Below are 23,056 nucleotides of genomic sequence, written 5' to 3' on the forward strand. Positions count from 1 at the left end.
AGTTCCTTCTATTTGCTATCTTTTAGATTATGAACTTTCATAGAATGGAAAGAATGTTTCGTCCCTCATCTTCATCTTCCAAATAGTACTCCATGTTGTGGGCAAATCTCTATTTTTTGTAGTGTGTTGAATGCACGTTGTAGAAGTTCTCTCTCTCTCTCTCTCTCTCTCTCTCTCTCTCTCTCTCTCTCTCTCTCTCTCTCTCTCTCTCTACGTGCATTAATACTTACATTTTCTTCTCTCCTCGCTTGTATAAACCTTTTTTCTTTAGTTCTAAGGATGGTGCTCTTTATTTAATTTTTCTTTGGTCTAAGGATGGTGCTCTTTAATGTTATCTAATTTATTATGATTTTGTATAAGGTATAACATAATTTCTCTTTCGTAATTAATGTTTACTTTCATGTCCTATTTAATAGGGCACTAAAAGGCTCACCATTGTAGTTTTTTCTTGACCTGAAATTTTTCAAAGGTTTTTTATGAAGCCAAAATCTAATTGTGAAGGCTTTTAGTGTTCTTTTTAAAGTGTCCTTTTTAGTGTTATCTTCTATTTGTGAACGCTTTATGTTTTTTTTTTGGGAGTAAAATCTAATCAAATTGCCCTTTTTAGTGTTATCTTCATGGCTACAAGTGTCACCATTTTAAGGGAATCATATAATAATTAAAATGGTGTTTTTCTCAACCTATAATTTTTAAAATGTTTTTGACAGGCCAAAATTTAATTGTGAAGGTTTTAACGTATTTCTTCTTAAATAAAATCCAACCAAATCGCCTTTTTTTAGTGTAATCTTTGTGCTTCAATTGCCACGTATGAGCAAGAGGGACTCTCTCTCCCCCCCCTTTTGCCTTGGCATGTAGAATTTAATGATTGGATAAGAAGCTATAAGAATCTCTTAAGTGCAAGAAGGTTTGACATGCAGGGGAAACTGGGGCTAGAAGATCTTCCCTTAAAGGTGGAAGCTGGGGATGTAACACAAGGCAAGCTTGTAGTGTAGCTTGTAGCAAGAGGGGGAACTATGGTAAGTTACCAAGGGGCCAAGACTTAAAGGGGCTAGTAAGGCCTTCTTACTTGAAGGCTCTTATAAGCCTTACAACTAAGGTTGTGAAATGATGAGAAAAAGAATCAGAGATTGGATGTGTAAAGAGAAGGGGATGGGGTAATGCAAAGAGTGCAAGCGTGTGACAAGCGTGTGACAAGTGGGTGAGTTTGCAAATTGCAATAATCATTAGCCTTACAACTAAGGTCTTCTGGGGCACGAACAAAAAGTTTTGGAGAGCAAGGCCCTCCTTGGTTTTACAGTTGGAACCCCCCCATCCGCCGAGAGAAGTGGGGGAATTTCTCTTACCCCCTTGCATGTTTTATTTTTTACTCTCTGTTTGGTTTTTATGCTCCTCTTCCAATACTAAGGTAAGGGCTTTGTGTCTCTGTCTGGTTGTGCCGATGCTAGAGGTGCACATGATTTGGGGAGGAGACGTGGGTAAACTTGTGCGGATGAGTGTGTGAGGGTTTATGGAGGGTATCATATGTTAATGCTCGTGATAGCAAGCGTTAATGCACCTTCACAATTTGAGTGAATATGACACTATTAATGATAGCTTTTATGTTTTACTGAATATAGGAGGGCAAATAGACTAAAATTGGATTGTCTATCAGAAGATGTTGCCAACCATCTTGAAAGACTACTGGGTAACCATATACAACCTTAACAAACCCTATACAAACACTTAGTGTTCCCAATCTATTGTAGAGAGGAGCCCCCCGCCCACCATTTTTTTTCTATTTTCACAAAGCTCCTTGAAAATGGGCAGGCCAATAACTTATAAATAGATGTACGACCTTTAGTTATGGCATCATTTAATTAATGCTAAGTCTTATAAGGATCACCTTTGCTCCCTTCTCCACCTGCAAAACCCATATTGCTCTTGCAGCAGCTCAACAATAGCACTGGCCCTGCCTGAGCGTGAGGTAACTAATCCACGGAGGCTGAGCGCGATGCGTTGAATGAGAGAGAGAGAGAGAGAGAGATTAAGCGTCTACTAAAAACCCAATGGGCCCATGAGACCAAAGTGATACAGCAATGTCCATGGCATATCTCATCATGGAATAGCTATCTCATTGGGGTGATACAAAACTGTCCATGGACATACGAGGAACAAAAGAACATGAGAGGAGCATCAAGGAATACCAGGAACATAGAGGAGCATCAGCGCACCAGTTCCCTTGTCCCACCTTAAACGAGAAAGAGAGAAACAAAGGGGGTCTCTCATCGGTGCACGCAGCTGCACCGGAGAGAGAGAAAAACTAGAGGCACTTGGTTGACACCTCGTTTTAGAATTTCATCAAAGACACCTAAGGAAACGAAATATTCGCCCCTTTTTTTTGTGTTGGTCGGAAGGGGGTATTAACTATTAGCCATATTAATGCAGGCCGTGAGTGTGTGTGTGAGAGAGAGAGAGAGAGAGAGAGAGAGCGCGCGCGTTTAGCACAGTTTTTACCTGTAAGATGGAGAAGACTTCATACAATGTCCTCGCTGAGACCAGAGCCAGCATTGAGGAGACCCTTGCCAAAATTTTATTTATCAAAAAAGAGGGAAGGAATCGTGCGGAGCTCCGGGAACTCTTCACTCAGGCGTCCGTGGCTTTTCTTAACCTTCGGCAGGTATGGGCCTTTGAGTCCAGCATTTTGTGGCCAGCCCTAGGGTTTCTGTGTATCTATCGATTCATGTGTTTATGAGTCAGCTGTATCTATTCTATGTAGGAATGCATGTGTGTCCGTGTGTGGGAATACATTGTTGCAATGCATGGAGGCATTTAGATGGAATCATGCATGCATAAATGTATGTATGTGTGGATGCGGTTTTTACATGTATACATATATATACAAAGATGCTTTTGTGTGTGTGTGTGTGTATTATGTGTATGCATGCATGCATCTATATGTACGAACACACACATGAGCTACTTGAAGTGAAAACGCAGGATTAGTTGCCTTCATAGGGTAGGTAAGCAATGAGCATATACCATATGCTGAACAGATAAAATAGTACACTCTTGTTTTAGGAAAATAGGCAACTGCAAGTATGTGCTACTTCGTGTATGTGAGCAGCGTGAAGTTCACCTGCAGGCAACTATTTATGGATAATGTAATTTGTGAGTTCAAGGTACTATCTTGATTTCTGTAGATCAATCGCACAATCTTGCAAGATGAGGACCGAATAAAACAGGAGACAGAAGCAGCCAAATTACCAGTAGATTACACGACTCTACAGCTCAACAATTTACTATATCAGAAAAATCACTACCTCAAAGCGATCAATTCTTGCAAGGACTTCAAGTCGAAGTATCCCAACATTGAATTGGTACCGGAGGAAGATTTCTATAGAGATGCACCGGAAGAGTTCAAAAAAGATCCAGCACTGAAAGAGGACCCCCACAAGCAGATGCTAGAGCGTCTCAACTTTGAGCTTTATCAGGTTTTTTTGCAACATTTCACAGCTTCATCAGTTTTCCAGTGGTAGAAAATGCTTATCTGGTATGTGTAATAGTCAGTAAATTGGCAAAGCATTTTTCAATATGATAAATCTGACGAAGGTGAATATCTCAAAACAAAGCATGCTTTTTTAGTTGTATCAAAAATACTTCTATGAGCAATCAAAGTGGCCAGTGGAAAGCCCCAAGGTATAAAGTCTTGATTGTTGGTTGCACGGCAATTAATAAATATGCATGGGTTATGGCTATGAACAAGCAGCTGCTTTTAGATCCGATTCCAGGTGGTACTCAGAGGGTATTTGGCTCTGGAATCCACCCTTGTTTGGGATTACAGATGAGGTGTCATGCCTGCATGTGAGCAAATTGGGGTTTTGCAGCAATAATCAGGCCCTGATACGAGTGTGCCAAAGGGTAGAAAGACGGCCCTGAGTGAACAATTGTACAATGAGCATCGAGTAAATGCTTATCTGCATTGGGGATATACCACCCCAACCAAATCGCCATGTAACTACTACCTTTTCAATGCCTTTGCACAGTTCATACTTGTCCGTCGAGAATGCTCAACCAGAACCATTCTGATGCTCATGCATGTGATTTTTGTGTCACATGTGAGAGCAAATTTTTCTATATGTGCAAAGTAGTGTGTGCTCATTTGCAGTTGTTTACACATGATTGTATACCTAGGGTTGGGACTATTTTCATAAGAAGCCCAAAGCTCAACCTTAGGGTATGCCTGTTTTATCTTTTTTGATTCTTTGTTAGGTTCTTAGACTGGTTGAAATTAGGGAACTTATGCATTTATCATGTCCTGCGTTTAATTATTTTTTTAATATCATCCAGCATTATGTAAGTTTGCTGAAACATTGTGGGCTACTGACAGTTTTATTTTTGATTTTTGGCGTTTGAAAATTGTTTATTTTTTTTTCTAGAGAAAGGAGCTGTGCAAGCAGCGAGAGTTGTTGGAAGCTAGGAAGAAGATGCTACAAGAGAGCATAGCAAGCCGAAAAAAGTTCTTATCTAGTCTTCCTTCTCATTTGAAAGCACTAAAGAAAGCTTCTTTGCCAGTGCAGCAGCAGCTGGGAATTCTATATACCAAACGGATGAAGCAACATCATCTAGCAGAACTACTTCCAACACCTCTTTACATTTTGTATACACAGATCTCAGCTCAGAAGGAAGCTTTTGATGAGAATATTGAGTTGGAAATTGTCGGAAGTGCAAAAGATGCCCAGGCTATTGCCCGCCAGCAAGCAATGAAAGATTCAGGTAGTTTTGTGCAATATTTTGGTTGTCACAAGCTTTGTCACGCCAGTGTGCTTAGTATGAATGTTTCCAAGCATGCACATAATCACTCATGCAGATCTCTCATGTATGCATGAATGCTTGCACTTGAGAAAGATCGTGGCTGAACAGCACCTTACGGGACGTATGCGCCGCTTGTGATGGAGCCGAGGGCCGTAGGTGTACCACGTACTGGGCACTCGACTGCGGGATTGTGCACGATTTCGTCGAACAAATGGTGATTACGGTAAGAAGGAAACAAATACCACTCTGTCACTTATGCCGTATGAGAACCCTCATACGAAAAGCTGGGAACCATCCAATTGCGGTTTGAATATCTGAAACCGTAACAATGAAAGTCAGGTTGGTGAGCCGAGTGAGAGGAGACTATCCAGCTCGGTTCAGAGAGCACTTTACCATGCTATGCATTTAGAGTGAACAGAGGAAAAATCTTTTTTTTGTTCTGCTTAACTAATGTTACGGCTTGAATGCCGAACCCTCGACCGTACCCATTCGGATGGGTGTTTACCCCGAAGTGTTCCTGGAGTGTATGCATACTTCCGTAAGTAGCTTGGTGCAACATGGAAAATTCTCTTAAATTCAATCAGTCATTTTTGATCCTAGAAGAGATTCATATGGCCTCTAAACTCCCTTTAGTTATAGTTCCTTTTAATTGAACCTAGAGGTAAAACAAAACAGAAGTTTACCTTCTGTGGATATTTGGTTCTCAGCGTTTCAACTCTATCTATAGAGACCCAATTTCTCCGCATAAGACACACGCTTTATGAATAGCTATTTGCTACGCTACCAACACCCATCGAAGGGCAAGGGTTACACATAGCCATTCTTTTAGGCACTTGGTCAAATCACATCCGGCACAGGGAAGGAATTTCTTACTTACCGAAGATCACATCATGTGTCGGCCAATCATGCGAGGATCACATCGCGGCTAACCACACTATGTTACACTAGTTCATTGTTCACACTAGTTCATTACTTTACACTAGTACTTATTTCTCAATTACACTAGTACTTATTTTTTACCCTGGGTGCAGTCCTGAAGTGCCTCGCCCATTTTCTATTTACGGTAAAAGGTACTGTCACTCGTAGCGATTGGTGAGAAAGGCCTATTCGAGGGTTCTCGCCTACAACTATCCAAAACATTGAGCCTCTTCTAGTCCTTCCACTACGGAAAAGGTTCCCCACCGGTTTCGGCATCACTTGAGTCTACTACCAATTCGGATCGGATTCTTCCGACGTTTAGTCCTGGTCCAGTGTCTAAGGACCCCTTATCGGTCTTCGAGTGCGCTGTGCTGACCATCATGTAACAGTCGGTCATGATTGGATGGTCGGATAAGTTGCTTTGGTCGCCGAGTCCCAATTCCCCACCAAAACTTAGGACATTAGCGGCGATCAGATTGGATGGGTATGCTTCGGAGGAGATTTCCCCCTTTGTTTGGGATTTTCGAATCCATTGCACAACTATTCATGAAGAGACTCGTGTATTCGGGGTTTGATTCACCTTTGGGTCCCGATGCAGCAACCATATTCTTATGGTTCCTGGGAAGGTTGAAAGAAGGGGTGCCTTCTAGTAATAAGATTTTACCCCGGTTGGGCCCGAAGGTATCTCTCAACCGCTTAAGTGTACGATTCTCTGTGCCTTTAGAGCACATCACAGGGGATTTACAGAAAAATGCCAACGCTACTAAAGAGGTGATTGATGAGACTACCAATCTTGTTGTTGCCCGAGGCCAGGTACAAAAGGATGGCTTATACCGGATGTCTACTTTTTTATCTGAGCCATCTTTCGAGGGTTCTAAGTTTCATCGGGTTTGTGCCTATGTGACCAAAGCTTCTTCAGACACTGAACGACTATGGCACTTTTGCTATGGTCACCTGCCCTATGACACACTCTATGAGTTGTCTTGAGACCAGTTGGTTGAAGGCATACCCTGAAACCGATCCCGTCAAGTGGGAAAGACTCAATTGGACACCTACACGTTTAATAGCACAACTTTAAAACCACAAATATGAAATGGACAACTTAAAACAACTTGAAATTTAAATGAACAGAAATGGAAAGATGGACACCAGCACTGGGGCCGGAACGGGCCGACCCCCCCCTCAATATATGATATATTTATTGGGAGTATTTAAAGAATACAATGCTCCACGGGTTCTGAGAACCAGATCATGTCCATGTACATATGAAAACAGTACTAAACAAATAGCTCGAATTTCGATGTAGAAAGACTCGGAGCAGAACGACCACTAGTGTGGCCCAATCACTACGGTCCTGTGCTTTCACTGGACTCCGCGGAGAGCACCACACTGGTGTTCCGAGACCACGCACAGACAGGCGCTCTCGTACTAACGCCTGGCTCTCCCGATCTCAGCACCTTTGGACCGAGGTTCGCCCATATAGCTTGGACAACCCGGCACCGAACGGGTGGAGGCCGAGCGGGACGACTCTTTTACCAGATTTAAACATTAAATGCTTTACTCAAATCTGAAAATCACTTACTTGTAGTTGGTTGATAAAAGACCAATACTGGTAGTAGGATGAAGTCTTCCAGGTGTGCTGTGAAGTTTCCTTGTAGAACACCAATGGAAATAGTATGTACCACCTTGTAAGAGAAAACAGGCAGCACAGCCTGTAGGAGCAGCCGCTTGAAGGAGCAGCAATACAACAGCCACCGGGTAGAGGAGTAGGCGCCTTGTGAGGGTAGCCCACGTCCAAGAGCAGCCACAGCAATACCTTGTGAAGGGGCAGTTTCAGCAGTCGCCTAGGGTAGTAGGCGCATGCAGGGAAGGTGGAGATGGAAGTCAACCGCCTGCAGATGGAAGACAGCCGCCTGCAGCAGCAGGTTCCGTCACCTGTAGAGGGGCAGGCGCAGCTGGCAGAGCATAGATGGAGACAGCCGCCTGTGAGCAGTTCGCAGCCACCTGCAGCAGCATGTGTAGAAAGGAAGTGGCCGGCTGTAGAGGTGCACTCAGCCGCCTGGTAACTGGTTGCTGTAGGAGTAGCCTGTAGGGGATGACTACGTGGAGTAAGCAGCCAGCCTGTAGCAGGGTTCAGCCGCCTGTAGAGGATTATGCGCAGGCAGCAGCAGCATAAGCACCCCCAGCAGCAAGCGCAGCAGAACTCCAGCCGCCTGATAGCGTACGAAGGGTGATGATAAAACGCCAGGGAGAAGCGATGTTCCTTTACGCTTGATGGAGAGATTTCTTTTTAATAAATTAAGGTGGAGTTAACTGTTGATAATACCCACGCATGCATGAGGGTGAGGGAGTTTGGGTAGGTGCCTTTGCCCACCCCCACACTCACTTAAATGGGGCTCCCCACCTTGGCCCCAAAGTGGGTGCCCAAAGTGGTGCCCACATTTAAATGAATGTGAACACTTCACCTTATAAATCAAAGGGTTAGTATTTAAGACATTTAAAACAACATGTACCATATACTTACCACCTGTTCACATGCACTGAAACTCGTCAGAATACAGGACACACTTCACGACTCACTGGCAGGCGTCCCCGCTCAGTAAGTAACACGTCAAGCAGGCAAACACACGAATACATGTCATGCGAAAACAGTTTCAAACATGCAAAATATGTGTGCATGTGCAAATAGTAACATGGACATATCTCCCGTTCATGGAACATGTACAAAATATCTGTCGGCACAAAACTGGCACGACATAAAAACATAAAATCCTGGTCTTCCTATGGAGTGACAGTCCCATAGGTAAGACACAGTTCCAGGCACGAGTTTCCCTAGGTGTGACAGTCCCATAGGTGAAACACGGCACGAATACTGGCTCTTCCATGGCGTGACAGTCCCATGGATCGAACACAGTCCAGGTCATACACGGGTGGCACTGATCTGGCTCCCGTCCATACGACACCATCCTGCTAACACACGGGTGGCACCAGTCTGGCTCCCGTCCATGTCAGCAAAATACTGGCCTCTTCACACGAGACACTGGCCTGGCCTCAAGTGAACGAGACGCAAAAATGTGGGAATGGACCAAATGGTCGGCCAATTGGTGACATCCCCCCGGGCTTCTAAAGAGTTGACCTCAACTTAAAAGCCTCAAGATATGCCTGCAACAATTGCGGATAATCTGCAAAATAATCCTCATTTACCCACTTGGCATCAATAGGCAAATAATTCTTAAACTTCACAAGGTATCTCCTGGAAAGCTTTCTTGCAGGTAGCTTTCTCTCCTTGTGAAAAACAATCTGTTCTGGCTGGAGGATCTCCTCAAGCTCTTCAATTTCTGGCGGATCTTCTGTGACAGGCTCATCAGGATCTGGCCCCACATATTTCCGAAATAGACTCACATGAAAAGCATTGTGAATCTTCCAATGACTAGGTAAAGCAAGCCTGTAGGACACTTCATTGATCTTGTGAATCACCTTGAAGGGTCCACAATAGCGAGGAGAAAGCTTAGGATATGATCCTTCTCGTCCTGGCCTCTTCCGAAGCCTAGCCTTCTCAAATTTCAGCAATACCCAATCACCTTCTTTGACTTCCATGTCCCTTCTATGCTTGTCAGCAGCCTTTTTATGCTTATCCTGAGATCTTGCAATGGCTGTCTGCACCTGACCAAAGGCAACATCTAAGTCACGAACATATTCATCAGCTGCAAAAATCTCATCCTTGGTACGAAGGATGGGTGGCAAGACCACTCTGCCATAAATGATCTCAAACGGAGCCTTTCCTGTGGAAGCATGGATCGTATTGTTGTAGGCAAACTCAACAAGTGGAAGATACTTCTCCCATGCATGCTTTTGATCTGCCACATAACACTTCAATAAATCCAATACAGCTGAATTCGCAGCTTCACTTTGGCCATCCGTTTGGGGATGATAAGCTGATGAAAACTCAAGCTTAGTACCCATATTATCAAACAAAGCCCTCCAAAATAGGCTTGTAGTCCTGGGATCTCTATCCCCAACAATGGATTTAGGCATACCATGATGCTTGAAAATATTAGCAAGAAAAAGCTTTACCATATGATCAGCTTTAATGGGTTTCTTGACTGGCAAGAAGTGAGCTTGCTTGCTAAACCTGTCCACAATAGTCCAAATAGCATCATTCCCATGCTGGGATCTAGGCAAATCCATAATAAAATCCATCGTGATACTTTCCCAAGGTTGCGAGGGAATAGGCAATGGCTGAAGCAAACCTGGAGGCTTTTGCCTGTCAAATTTCACCTTTTGGCAAATAATACATGCACGCACATAAGCCTCAATGTCTTTACGCATGCTTGGCCAAAAGAAATACCTCTGAATCATGCGAGTAGTAGGCATAATACCTCTATGACCAGCATATGGTGGAGCGTGACATTCGTCCATAACCTTTGGACGCAAATCCTTCACCACACATAGGCAATTATCCTTCATGAGATAACCCTCATTGATAACATAAGAGGCATGTGAATGACCAGCCCTCAAATCAGTCCATATATGGCAAAAATCAGCATCCAAATGATACAAATCTCTCATAGCAGATAGATCTCCATGAGAGGCCACTGAGACTGCAGCAATATAAGGCCTCCTAGATAATGCATCGGCCACCACATTTTTCTTTCCTGGAGTATGCACAATCTGAAAATGAAACATGGAAAGAAAATTCGCCATTCTCATTTGCTTCTCTGAAAGCTTGGTTTGAGATAGAAAGTATCTCAAGCTTTGATGATCTGTCTTGACCACAAATTCAGCCCCAAGAAGGTAATGTTTCCAAATCTTTAAGGCGTGAATTACAGCCAAGAGCTCTTTCTCATAGATATCCATATGAAGCTCAGCATCATGCAAACGACGGCTCTCGTATGCAACTGCATGCCCTTCTTGATTTAGGACAGCTCCAATGCAATCACCACAAGCATCACATTCAACCACGAATGACTTATGCAAGTCAGGAACAATCAATACTGGACCACATATGATCGCATGCTTGAGCTGCAAGAAAGCATCCTGTTCCTTTGAAGTCCATTTGAAAACAGTTTTCTTCTTCGTGAGATCATGTAGAGGAGTTGCAATCATAGCAAAGTGCCTTATGAAACGCCTGTAGTATGAACATAATCCCAGAAAACTACGTACTTGATGTACGTTTTGCAATTCGGGCCAATTCCGAATAGTCTCTATCTTTGCAGGATCCATTGTAACTCCATCCTTGGATACAATATGTCCCAGATAATGAATCTCTGAAAGGAAAAACTCACTTTTCTTGGCATTGACGAAAAGTTTGTGCTTTCGCAACTCTTCGAACACTGTGACCAAATGAGTTCTGTGTTCCTGCTCATTCTTGGAGAAAACTAAGATATCATCAAAGAAGACTCCTGTAAACTTGCGATGGGATCGGAATATCCTATCCATCATACGATTAAAAGTAGCAGGAGCATTGGTGAGACCAAAAGGCATTACCAAGAATTCATATAATCCGAAGGCTGTCCTGAATGCAGTCTTATGGACATCTTGTGGCACCACTCGGATCTGGTGATAACCACTCTTCAAATCAAGTCTGCTAAAGCAAGCTGAGCCATCAAGCTTATCCAAGATATCATCAATACGTGGAATAGGAAATCTGTTCTTGATGGTAAGCTTGTTCAAAGCTCTATAGTCTACACACATACGGAATGATCCGTCCTTCTTTTGAACAAGAAGCACAGGAGAGCAGTAAGGTGAGGAACTGGGCTGAACCAAACCTTTCTCTAAAAGCTCGTTTACCTGCTTCATAATTTCTTCTTGTTGTGCAGCACTGACTCGGTATGCGGGTTTATTAGGTGGAGAACTACCTGGCACAAGATCTATGCAATGATCTTCGGGCCTTTGGGGAGGTAATTCACCTGGCAATGAGTCAGCAAAACAGTCTTTGAATGCATTAAGAAAATTCAGCCTATCATTAGACATAGCATCCATATTTTGATGATTTGGCACAAGACTATCACGCACAAAAACCAAGTACGCTGAAAGACTCTTTTTCATTGCTTTATTAATTTGGATGTGTGATACAACTGGGATGGAATCCCCTTCTTTGCCAGCATCAATAAAGTGCATGCGGCCTTTATGCATAAAAGAAATCATATTAGACTTGTAGTCTTTGCGGGGCTCAAGCCTATGATGCCACGGCTTGCCCAACAATACATCACATCCATTCAAAGGAGCAACTAAGAAATGCTCATTGTCAAGGTAGCCCTGAATATGAATACGCAACTTCCCAATCAAAGGGGTAACCTGCACCTCTTTGCCAATAAATGCAGCTTCGGCTTCAATCTGAGGTCCCATGTTTTCAACCTCAATACCCAATGCAGCTGCCATTTGCATAGAGATGAAATTGTCAGTTGCACAGTCATCAAACATGAAGAGTGCGGGCTGATCCTTGATTTGCCCCCAAGCCTTGCAAACCATACGCTCTTTAGCATCATGACCTGTATTACCTTGCACATCAGGGACTGCATGAACATTTGCTTTGGTGTGCTTGTCCTCGTGCTTTGGTTTGCGATCTGGGCATTGTCGGAACATGTGGTCTTTGCTACCACAAGAAAAGCATTTTCCATCCTTAGCATATTGCTCTCTTTGCTCCGGGGTTAATCCAAATTTGTTCTTTCTTGGGCCCTGTTCTTTATTTTCAGCTTTACCACCCTTGTAAGGCTCCCGAAAGCTCTTTTTAGATGGCTGTCCGCCCTTTTGCTGATTTGGGACAGCCTTGTCCTTCGCCTTGGAACCTCCTTGATCTTGCTTGATCTTGAGCACCAATTGCTCTGTGGCAAGAGCAGAAGCTGTGAGTTGCTGCAACGTATGTTTTGGGTGCAATTCAATACCCGATCTATAAGCAGGTTGCAATCCAGAACGAAACTTCCTCTTTCTTTCCTCCTCAGAGATTAGCATGAAGGGAGTCACTTCCAGCAACACTTTCCAAAATTTGTTCACATACTGTTGCACACTCTCATTATCTTTTTGTTCCAGCCTGTCCCACTTTTGAGTGAGAGTTTGCTCTGCATTGGGTGGCAGGAACTGAGCATAAAATCTGTCTTTGAATTCCTTCCAAGTAGAGATGGGATCCTTGGTGATCTTTTCGGTGATCCACCAATGGGCAGCAGTGCCTTTTAGAAACATGCTAGCATGGCGCACCTTCGACTTTTCTGTAAAGTCCTCATCGCTAAAAGCAATGTCGAACTGTGCCACAAACGCTAACACCTTAGAAGCATCATGTTCACCATGAAAGACATCAAATTTGACAGATTTATCACCTGCTTTGAACTCCTTGAGCTTCCTGGCATGAGGCTCATGGTCCTCTCTTTTTCTTTTCCCCTTATCCAACGGGGTAGCCCTGTCTGCATGGGCTCCATGGGCCGTCATAGAAGCTTCATGGGGCACGGTGGCATGTGCTCCACGAACTCGAAGCTCAGATGCATGTGACTTACCTGCATATGGCATGGTCTCTCCATGAGACAACTCAGAAGGCAAAATTTTTCTGGAAGCAGACCTGTCACCATGAGATACATATCTTGCATGCATGTGACTTTCGTGTCCTCCATGAGCACTGGCATACATATTTCTGTCAGGCTTAGTGCCTTGGGGAGAGGATGCATGACGAGAAGTGACAGTCACCTCTTCCTTTTGCATATAAGATTTCAGCCTCTGGGATGCGGGATCTCCATGCTTTAAACGAGGTGGATTTCTGAATTTTAGCTCTCCGTCATCCCCCTCTTTGATATCACCTTTGCGAAGGAGATAGGCAAGTGCCAACTCCCTTGGTTTCTTGCCCACTTCACGAGCCATTGATTCAAAGGTTACATCAACCATAGCATCAGCCTTCCTGGCTTCAATAGCACTTTGCAGATGAGGATCTTCATGCAAAAACTTCAATTCTTGCTCTTGAGCCTGCAAAAGTTTTCTCATATGTTCCATTTCAGCTTTCATAGCATCAGGGTCTTGTTCAAGCATAACTGTCTTTCCTGGAGACAGTTGACCTTTGGATTCACTATCCAGAACCCTTTCAAGAGGCTTGTGTCTACCTCGCAGGGCATCAGACCCACGAGAAGCACTAGAGGGACCCCTCGAATTTGGTACTTCCAAAGGGTTGCCTTGGCTGTCCATTGTGTTCAAAGTTTGCTAAAAGCGGGATGTCCAATACACAGGTTCGTTTCCCCACTAGGAAGAGGGAAACAACCGTGCTCTGATACCAATGAAACCGATCCCGTCAAGTGGGAAAGACTCAATTGGACACCTACACGTTTAATAGCACAACTTTAAAACCACAAATATGAAATGGACAACTTAAAACAACTTGAAATTTAAATGAACAGAAATGGAAAGATGGACACCAGCACTGGGGCCGGAACGGGCCGACCCCCCCCTCAATATATGATATATTTATTGGGAGTATTTAAAGAATACAATGCTCCACGGGTTCTGAGAACCAGATCATGTCCATGTACATATGAAAACAGTACTAAACAAATAGCTCGAATTTCGATGTAGAAAGACTCGGAGCAGAACGACCACTAGTGTGGCCCAATCACTACGGTCCTGTGCTTTCACTGGACTCCGCGGAGAGCACCACACTGGTGTTCCGAGACCACGCACAGACAGGCGCTCTCGTACTAACGCCTGGCTCTCCCGATCTCAGCACCTTTGGACCGAGGTTCGCCCATATAGCTTGGACAACCCGGCACCGAACGGGTGTAGGCCGAGCGGGACGACTCTTTTACCAGATTTAAACATTAAATGCTTTACTCAAATCTGAAAATCACTTACTTGTAGTTGGTTGATAAAAGACCAATACTGGTAGTAGGATGAAGTCTTCCAGGTGTGCTGTGAAGTTTCCTTGTAGAACACCAATGGAAATAGTATGTACCACCTTGTAAGAGAAAACAGGCAGCACAGCCTGTAGGAGCAGCCGCTTGAAGGAGCAGCAATACAACAGCCACCGGGTAGAGGAGTAGGCGCCTTGTGAGGGTAGCCCACGTCCAAGAGCAGCCACAGCAATACCTTGTGAAGGGGCAGTTTCAGCAGTCGCCTAGGGTAGTAGGCGCATGCAGGGAAGGTGGAGATGGAAGTCAACCGCCTGCAGATGGAAGACAGCCGCCTGCAGCAGCAGGTTCCGTCACCTGTAGAGGGGCAGGCGCAGCTGGCAGAGCATAGATGGAGACAGCCGCCTGTGAGCAGTTCGCAGCCACCTGCAGCAGCATGTGTAGAAAGGAAGTGGCCGGCTGTAGAGGTGCACTCAGCCGCCTGGTAACTGGTTGCTGTAGGAGTAGCCTGTAGGGGATGACTACGTGGAGTAAGCAGCCAGCCTGTAGCAGGGTTCAGCCGCCTGTAGAGGATTATGCGCAGGCAGCAGCAGCATAAGCACCCCCAGCAGCAAGCGCAGCAGAACTCCAGCCGCCTGATAGCGTACGAAGGGTGATGATAAAACGCCAGGGAGAAGCGATGTTCCTTTACGCTTGATGGAGAGATTTCTTTTTAATAAATTAAGGTGGAGTTAACTGTTGATAATACCCACGCATGCATGAGGGTGAGGGAGTTTGGGTAGGTGCCTTTGCCCACCCCCACACTCACTTAAATGGGGCTCCCCACCTTGGCCCCAAAGTGGGTGCCCAAAGTGGTGCCCACATTTAAATGAATGTGAACACTTCACCTTATAAATCAAAGGGTTAGTATTTAAGACATTTAAAACAACATGTACCATATACTTACCACCTGTTCACATGCACTGAAACTCGTCAGAATACAGGACACACTTCACGACTCACTGGCAGGCGTCCCCGCTCAGTAAGTAACACGTCAAGCAGGCAAACACACGAATACATGTCATGCGAAAACAGTTTCAAACATGCAAAATATGTGTGCATGTGCAAATAGTAACATGGACATATCTCCCGTTCATGGAACATGTACAAAATATCTGTCGGCACAAAACTGGCACGACATAAAAACATAAAATCCTGGTCTTCCTATGGAGTGACAGTCCCATAGGTAAGACACAGTTCCAGGCACGAGTTTCCCTAGGTGTGACAGTCCCATAGGTGAAACACGGCACGAATACTGGCTCTTCCATGGCGTGACAGTCCCATGGATCGAACACAGTCCAGGTCATACACGGGTGGCACTGATCTGGCTCCCGTCCATACGACACCATCCTGCTAACACACGGGTGGCACCAGTCTGGCTCCCGTCCATGTCAGCAAAATACTGGCCTCTTCACACGAGACACTGGCCTGGCCTCAAGTGAACGAGACGCAAAAATGTGGGAATGGACCAAATGGTCGGCCAATTGGTGACATACCCAGCGTCAAACTGACAAAGGATGTCTGCCAGCCACTCTATGAGTTGTCTTGAGACCAGTTGGTTGAAGGCATACCCAACGTCAAACTGACAAAGTCTGCCAGCTATGTCAAATGGGTAAGCAGCATTGTTCACTGTTCCCACATCATGCTACTCATCATGCTCAGGGTATCCTCAAGTTGATTCACTTCGACTTGAGTGGGCAATCCCCAACCCCCTCCTTGAATGGGTCCCTCTACTACATGCTAATTGTTGATGATTTTTCGAGGCACATGCTTTGCTTCCGCTCCGTGCACTCTTTCATGGTATCATCGCTCCCGGTTCAGCGACTCCTCTGCTTCCCCAGATTCAGCCCTATTTTCAGCACCCTCACCTTTGCGTTTTTCTCAGATTTGCAGCCTCTTTGTTGCTGCGTTTTCTGGACAGCCCCTGCTGATCACTTTCTCTACAGATTGGCTTCATCGTTTGCAGCCATCAGGTAATTTTCTGATCGGTGTTTCATTCCACGTGGAGTTTGGACATAGGCGGCCTGTTTTTTTCAGGACAGCAGCCCTCTTCTGGCTGCGTTTTTTCTCTTTTTGGTGGTCATTCCCTTTTGCAGAGGGGGTTTGTGGTGTTTCGGGCTTTCTGGCACACTTGGTACTTGTGGAGGACACTTCTTCTTCTGAGATTGTGCATATTTTTGAGATTGAGCCCAAGCTTTTGTGATGGCTGCTCCGACTTCTCTTCATATGTTCTCTGAGTTTGCGAAAATGGATGGTTCCAACTACACCCTATGGAAGGTGAAGGTGAAATCAGCCTTGCGTGGCGTGGATCTTTGGGATTGGCTTGTTACATCGGCCAATGCCACCGCTCCCACCCTTACTTCCGGTGGTGCAACTCAGGCATCGATTGATATTTGGCAGGCGAATGATCGTCGCGTTTTCTCCTTTCTGATGTTGAACTGTCAGGATTCTGTTCTCTCTCATGTGTGTATAGCAGATGTTGCACATGGAGTTTGGAAGGCTTTTGTGGATCTCTACGAGATTAAGTCTCCGGGTTGGATTTTTGTGTTGGAAAAGCAACTTATGAACTTATCAGTTTTTGCCTTTCCATCTTTATCTGCTTTCATCTCGAAGATGAAAGATCTCCGGGACGAGCTTGTTGTTTGTGGCAAGGACATCTCTACAGAGGACATGGCTATTCGGCTTCTCTCCAAGCTTCCAGAGAGGTTTGATGCATATTTTCAGTCTCTTGTTTCTTCTCCTTGTCTTGTTCCAGTTACTTGGGAGGAAGTTCTCCCCTCCGTTATGCAGATTGAGTCTCGCTTTGAGGAGCGGACTAGCACCTTTGGTGGCTCTGATGGAGCTTTGGCGGTGCGAGATAAAGGGAAGAATCAACAAAAGAAAGGGAAAGAGGATTCTGACAAGAACTCCAAGGATATAGACAAGGATAAACACAATAGCAAATCTTCTAAGAACAAGGACATTGAATGTCATTATTGTGGCAAGAAGGGTCATAAAACACCCCAATGTCACAAGAAGAAGCAGCAAAGAACTCTTCTTGTACAGCGGTGTCCCAGACCAAGAAGGATGATAGCATTCTTCTTTTAGTAGGTACTCGTCGTATACTTGCTCTTGTGACTTCTCAGTCACGGTCATGGATTGTGGATAGCGGTGCTACTGCTCACATGACAGCCCATCGAGATTGGTTCAAGGACTTCACTGCCAGGTCAGGCGAGATCACTTTGGGTGATTCTTTTGCCGTGCCAGTACATGGTCATGGCACCATCCCCATCTTCCAAGGACAAGAGGTACTTCTCTGATGTTCTGTATATTCCAGATTTGGCTTTTAACCTTTTGATAGTGAGTGCTCTTACAGCTTAGGGTGCGGAGGTGATCTTTTCTCGTTATGAGATTACCATTCGTGATAAGGCGAATGGTAGCATCTTGGCTCAGGGAGTCCAAGATAGTGGTCTGTACAAGTTGACCGCTCTGCTTTCTTTTGGTGCCTCTTCTGCTCTTTGGCATGCTCGGTTTGGCCATTTGAGCTATTAGCTTTTGCTGCGAGCTTGGAAGGATGGATTGGTTGAGGGTTTACCGACCATCAAGGCTCCGTCTTTTGCTTGTTTCTCTTGTTTACAAACACCGAGCCGCCTTTCTGAAGGAGGCAACACACAGATCTTCGACATCACTTGCTCTCATTCATGCAAACTTATGTGGTCCTATGAGTACCGCGTCTTTGAGTAAGGCGTTGTACATGCTCATGAGATGGTGGATGATTTTTTCAAATAGACTTGGGTTTTCTTTCCGAAGACCAAGGATGAGGCTTTTCAGCATTTCTGTGATTGGAGAGTTGAGGTGGAAAAAGAGACCGGTCGTTCAGTCAAGGCTCTTAGGACTGACGAAGGGGGTGAGTTCACATCCCAGGAGTTTCAGCAATATTGCAAGACCCATGGCATTCAGAGACAGCTTACTACAGCATATACTCCACAGAATGGAGTTGCAGAGAGGAAGAATAGGACCATTATGGAGATGGCCCGTGCTATGTTTGAGCATTCTTCATTACCTCGACGTTTCTGGGCTGAGGCGGCTTCCATTGCTATCTACATTTAGAACAGGTCTCTTACTGCTGCTCTTCTTGATAAAACTCCATATGAGGCTTTCCATGGTGAGAAGCTCTCCGTTGTTCATTTCCGGATATTTGGGTGTTCGGTGTATGTTCATGTGCCCAAGGAGCATCGCTCCAAGTTGGACTCGAAGTCTCAGCGCCATGGTCACCATGAAACTCGTTTCGGTGGCTTTGAAACTCGTTTCACGTTTCACTGTTGAAACGTTTCATGTACACATTGAAACCATATCTTTTCATTTGGTAAAAAAGGGTTGTGATTTTGTGTGCTTTTTGGCTTTTATAACTCTTCCTCTTTCCTTCTTTCATCCTATATGTTCTTTTCTCTTCTCTTTTGTATGTCTTCTTTGTTTAATGATGATAAATATGCTAATATCATCTGATAACTATTGGCCAGTATCTTCACATTTTACGTATATGATCGTTTTGGTCCAACGTTTCAGTCCACCTACCTGGTGTTGAAACGTTTTGTTCCAAAATAAATCGTTTCAGCATCGTTTCGTTTCGATAGTGAAACGTTTCGCGGTGACCTTGCTCAGCGCATGACTTTTCTCGGATACAGCACTGTGTCCAAGGCATATCGTCTTTATGATTCTCAGGCCGGCAAAGTTGTTGTGAGCCGTGATGTGGTGTTCGACAAGACTCCTACATCGTTAGAGGGGGGTGGTGAGCTTCTTCTTCCTCCACCTCCGTCTCCGCCTTCTCCTCCTCCTCCCTCCCGTTGCTTCTGTTACGCCTCCCGCTGTGGATTCTGTCACATGAGCCTTGGCGTCATGCTATGCAAGGAGAGCTGGATGCTATCGAACGGAATGGCACTTGGATTTTGGTGCCTAGGCCTTTGCAGCGTAAGGTGATTGGTGTGCGTTGGATCTTCAAATCGAAGTTCCGAGTTGATGGCAGCTTGGACAGGCACAAGGCGAGGCGAGGTTGGTTGCCAAGGGTTATGCTTAGCGCCCTGGAGTCGACTTCGATGAGACCTTTGCTCCGACGGCCAGGATGACTACCATTCGCACCGTTCTTGCTCTTCCAGGCCATCATAGATGGCCCGTTTTCCAGATGGACGTCAAGTCGGGTTTCCTGAATGGAGAGCTTACACAGGAGGTTTATGTTGATTAGCCAACAGGATTTGTTGTTCTAGGCAAACAAGATCAGGTGCACCGGCTGAAGAAAGCTTTATATGGAATGAAGTAGGCTCCGCGGGCTTGGTACCAGCGGATTGATGAGTTCTTTCAGAAGCTCGGCTTGCGCTGTTCTCATGCAGATTCGAACCTTTATATCCTTTTTGAGAGGGGATTGATTGTTATCATTGTGGTCTATGTTGATGATGTCATCTTTACAGGTTCTTATTCTGTTAGGATCCATTCTGTCATGGATGCTTTGGAGACAGAGTTTGAGATGACGGATCTTGTCCTTCTACATTATTTTCGTGGCTTTGAGATTTGGCAGACCTCGAAGGGCATTTTCTTCTCTCAGCAGAAGTACACACGGGATGTTCTCGACAGATTTGAGATGACTGGGTGTAGGCCAGTATCTTCTCCTATGGATATTAGTGAGAAGCTTTCTCTACTTGATGCTTCTCCAGGGATTGATCAAGGATAGTATCGGGTTCTCATCGGTTGTTTGGTTTGGTTGACCTACTCCCGATTGGACATATGTTTCACAGTCAGTTTATTGAGTTCTTCCTCATCCAAACCCCGTCAGCAGCATTGACGGTGTGCTCTCAGAGTTCTTCGGTACTTGCGTGGCAGTCTGGACTTTGGCATCTTCTATGGCCAAGGATGGACTCTTGTTGGATTGTCTGATTCAGATTGGGCTGGAGATCCAGATACTCAGCGTTCGACCACTGGTTGTGTTTTTATACTCAGGTCTGGAGCCATTTCATGGAGCAGTAAAAAGCACCCTACTGTGGTGCTTTCCTCTACTGAGGCGGAGTATCGTGCGGTTTGTTATGCTGCATGTGAGGCGATATGGTTGCGGAGATTATTGGAGGAGCTTGGTTGTTCTTCTACCGGATCTAGTCTTCTTTGGTGTGACAATCAGAGTTGCATCGCCATCGCCAAGAACCTTGTGTTTCATGCTCGTACGAAACACATTGAGATACAGTATCACTATGTTCGTGAATGGGTTCTTGCTGGAGATTTGCGTTTGGAGTATTGTCCTTCAGCGGAGAATGCTGCAGATTTGTTCACCAAGCCGGTTTCTCAGGCTTCCTTGGCTCCTCATCTTCGGCTTCTTGGAGTTTGTTCAGCATCTAGTGTTGAGAGGGGGTGTCAGCACATTCATCCCCAGTTTTTGCCCATTTCTGGTGTCCTTTTTGGTCCCTTTTGTATGGCCCTTGATTGTGGGCTGGCCACCCCTTTTTTCCATATTTTTCTGGGATTTTTCCCAGCTCTTTTGGTATTTTACCAGTCGGCCAGCTCATATGCTCCAGTCGGCCAGCATATTCAGTCTCAGTCGGCCAGCATTCCTCACCTATAAATAGGTGGGGCTGGCCTCTCCCTTTTCATTCAATCTTGTACATATTTTTCTCCCTCACTTATGAGACTATCTGTGTCTCTTGCTTGGGATTGTTTTGCTTCAGTATATTCAGCATAGTTGCTCCATATCACTCTCTCTCTTGCACTCTCTATTCAGCACACTCTAGTGTCCCTTGGCTTCCGCTCTGTGCAGTTTTCAGTAGATAGACGGGATTATGAGGAAGCCCAACGTAGGCTTGAAGAAGACTGGCGTCAAATTGACTTCGCAGCTCGGGAGCACCAACGAGAGCTTGATCATGAGCGAATGTTACTCGAACACAAGCGAGAAAGGGAGATCATGCATTTGTGGTTTCAACATACCCTCTCTTCATTCTCTCCGCCCATAGGTGCCACCAGCCATACTCCTGCAACATCAACTACCGTCATCCGAACTTAGCTAAACTTTAGTAAGTATGATGGTAAGTGTGATTATTCAGTTGTCAATCAATTTATTCATCAGTTTAATGCATATTTTCCTTTGGCTAAGCTGACAGATCCTCAAGGTAAAGTCCAAGTAGCGGCTTTCCATCTTACAGGCGAGGCAGTCACTTGGTGGTAGCATTGGTCTAGCTTATATACAAACCCGACCACAGGTGTTACCTTAGGGTTATTTGAGCAGGCCAATATGGATCAATTCATTCGTGGATTGGATCCTAACATTCGGTTCACAGTTCGTAACTTTGAAACCAGTATCTATGATAGGGCTTTGACTCCCGCTCAAAATGAAGAAATGAAGATGAACAGAGGTAAACCAAAACAACCGTAGTCTAGTACCAAACCCCAGCAGTAGCTGTCTTCTTCGCAGCCACTCTGTCTTCTAAAGACGCCTAGAAGGACAACAGTTCTAGCTCTAGTTCAAGGGGTAAGGAATCCAAGTCTACTGGAGGCTATCCTCGTCTAGAGGAGCAAAGGAAGTACCAGTCAAAAAACCGATGTTTCTACTATCATATCATGGGGCATAGTAAGAAGGATTGTTAGAAATGGCAAGCGGAGCAAGCCTCTAAACAATCTTTTGCCACAGTTGCCACAGCATCTTCCGCTCTTCTTGCTACCACCTATGCGGTTCAGCTCTTACCCTCTGTGCATTCCATGCCATCCGTGGTGTTTGATGCTAAGTAGGAGGGTGAGGTTGAAGGCACAAAGAAAGGCCTCATCCAAGTTTACGGCTCTGCCAAGGGCCGCCACTTTGTTCTTCTTTTTGACATGGGTATTTCTGAGGATGCCATCTCTTCCCAGTTTGCTACCAAAATGAGCTGTACCTGAGTATCCTATCATTTGGAGGTGGACAGGGTTACACCTGGTCTCCGCACCCACATATCTCAAAAGGTACAACGGTTTTCTTTTTAGGTTCAAAAGGTCTCATTTTAGGGAGATTTCACTGTCTAGCCTCTTTTGGGGTGTGACATGATCTTAGGAATCCAGTGGTTTCGCCAGTATGAACCCATTTCCGATTTGAGGCATGACACTTTTACTATCTGTAAAGGTTTTTCCGAGCCTGTCATGATTCGTGGAGATAGGAGCATTCTTGGAATTCCATTGATTTCTCCTCTCCAGGCTCGACGAGCTATCTGCAAGGGAGCGGAAGATTCATCTTCAATCCTTGAGGTGGTAGATCTCTTTTCTCGACATCAGGACATTATGTTTAAGGACGATCTACCACCCAGTCTCCCACCCTCTCGTCTCTTGAGGATCATCATATTGATATGGTCCTTGGGGCAGCACCTCCTAGCAAGTTTTTCTATCGTCTCTCCAAGACTTTAGAGGGCGAACTAGAAAAGCAGTTATCTAATGGGAATTATTCGGTTTATGACAGAGAGCTTTTGGCTCTGTGATCACAACTCTCAAACATTGGAAGCCTTTTCTTTATGGAT

General features: G+C 45.0%; 1 protein-coding gene across 4 annotated transcripts in view; it reads left to right on the top strand.

Annotated features, from left to right (window-relative positions):
* Positions 1-2,065: 2,065 nt before the first annotated feature.
* LOC147607766 (THO complex subunit 5A-like) overlaps positions 2,066-23,056 on the top strand; it is a 100,213-nt gene continuing 79,222 nt past the window's right edge. For 3 of the 4 annotated variants that reach the window (XR_015264642.1, XM_086790103.1, XM_086790102.1), the window contains exons 1-3: positions 2,067-2,656; positions 3,180-3,470; positions 4,416-4,752. Coding sequence is in view for 3 of the 4 variants with exons in the window: in XM_086790103.1 (XP_086646229.1) it covers positions 2,501-2,656; positions 3,180-3,470; positions 4,416-4,752 (784 nt within the window). In the remaining variant the exon portion in view is untranslated. Of the gene's footprint in view, positions 2,657-3,179; positions 3,471-4,415; positions 4,753-23,056 lie in introns of all 4 variants that reach the window. The other variant, XM_086790104.1, reaches the window with a different exon arrangement.

Source organism: Cibotium barometz, chromosome 54, assembly GCF_041138505.1.
Source record: "Cibotium barometz isolate CiBa-2024 chromosome 54, ASM4113850v1, whole genome shotgun sequence".
Classification (NCBI taxonomy): Eukaryota; Viridiplantae; Streptophyta; class Polypodiopsida; order Cyatheales; family Cibotiaceae; genus Cibotium; species Cibotium barometz.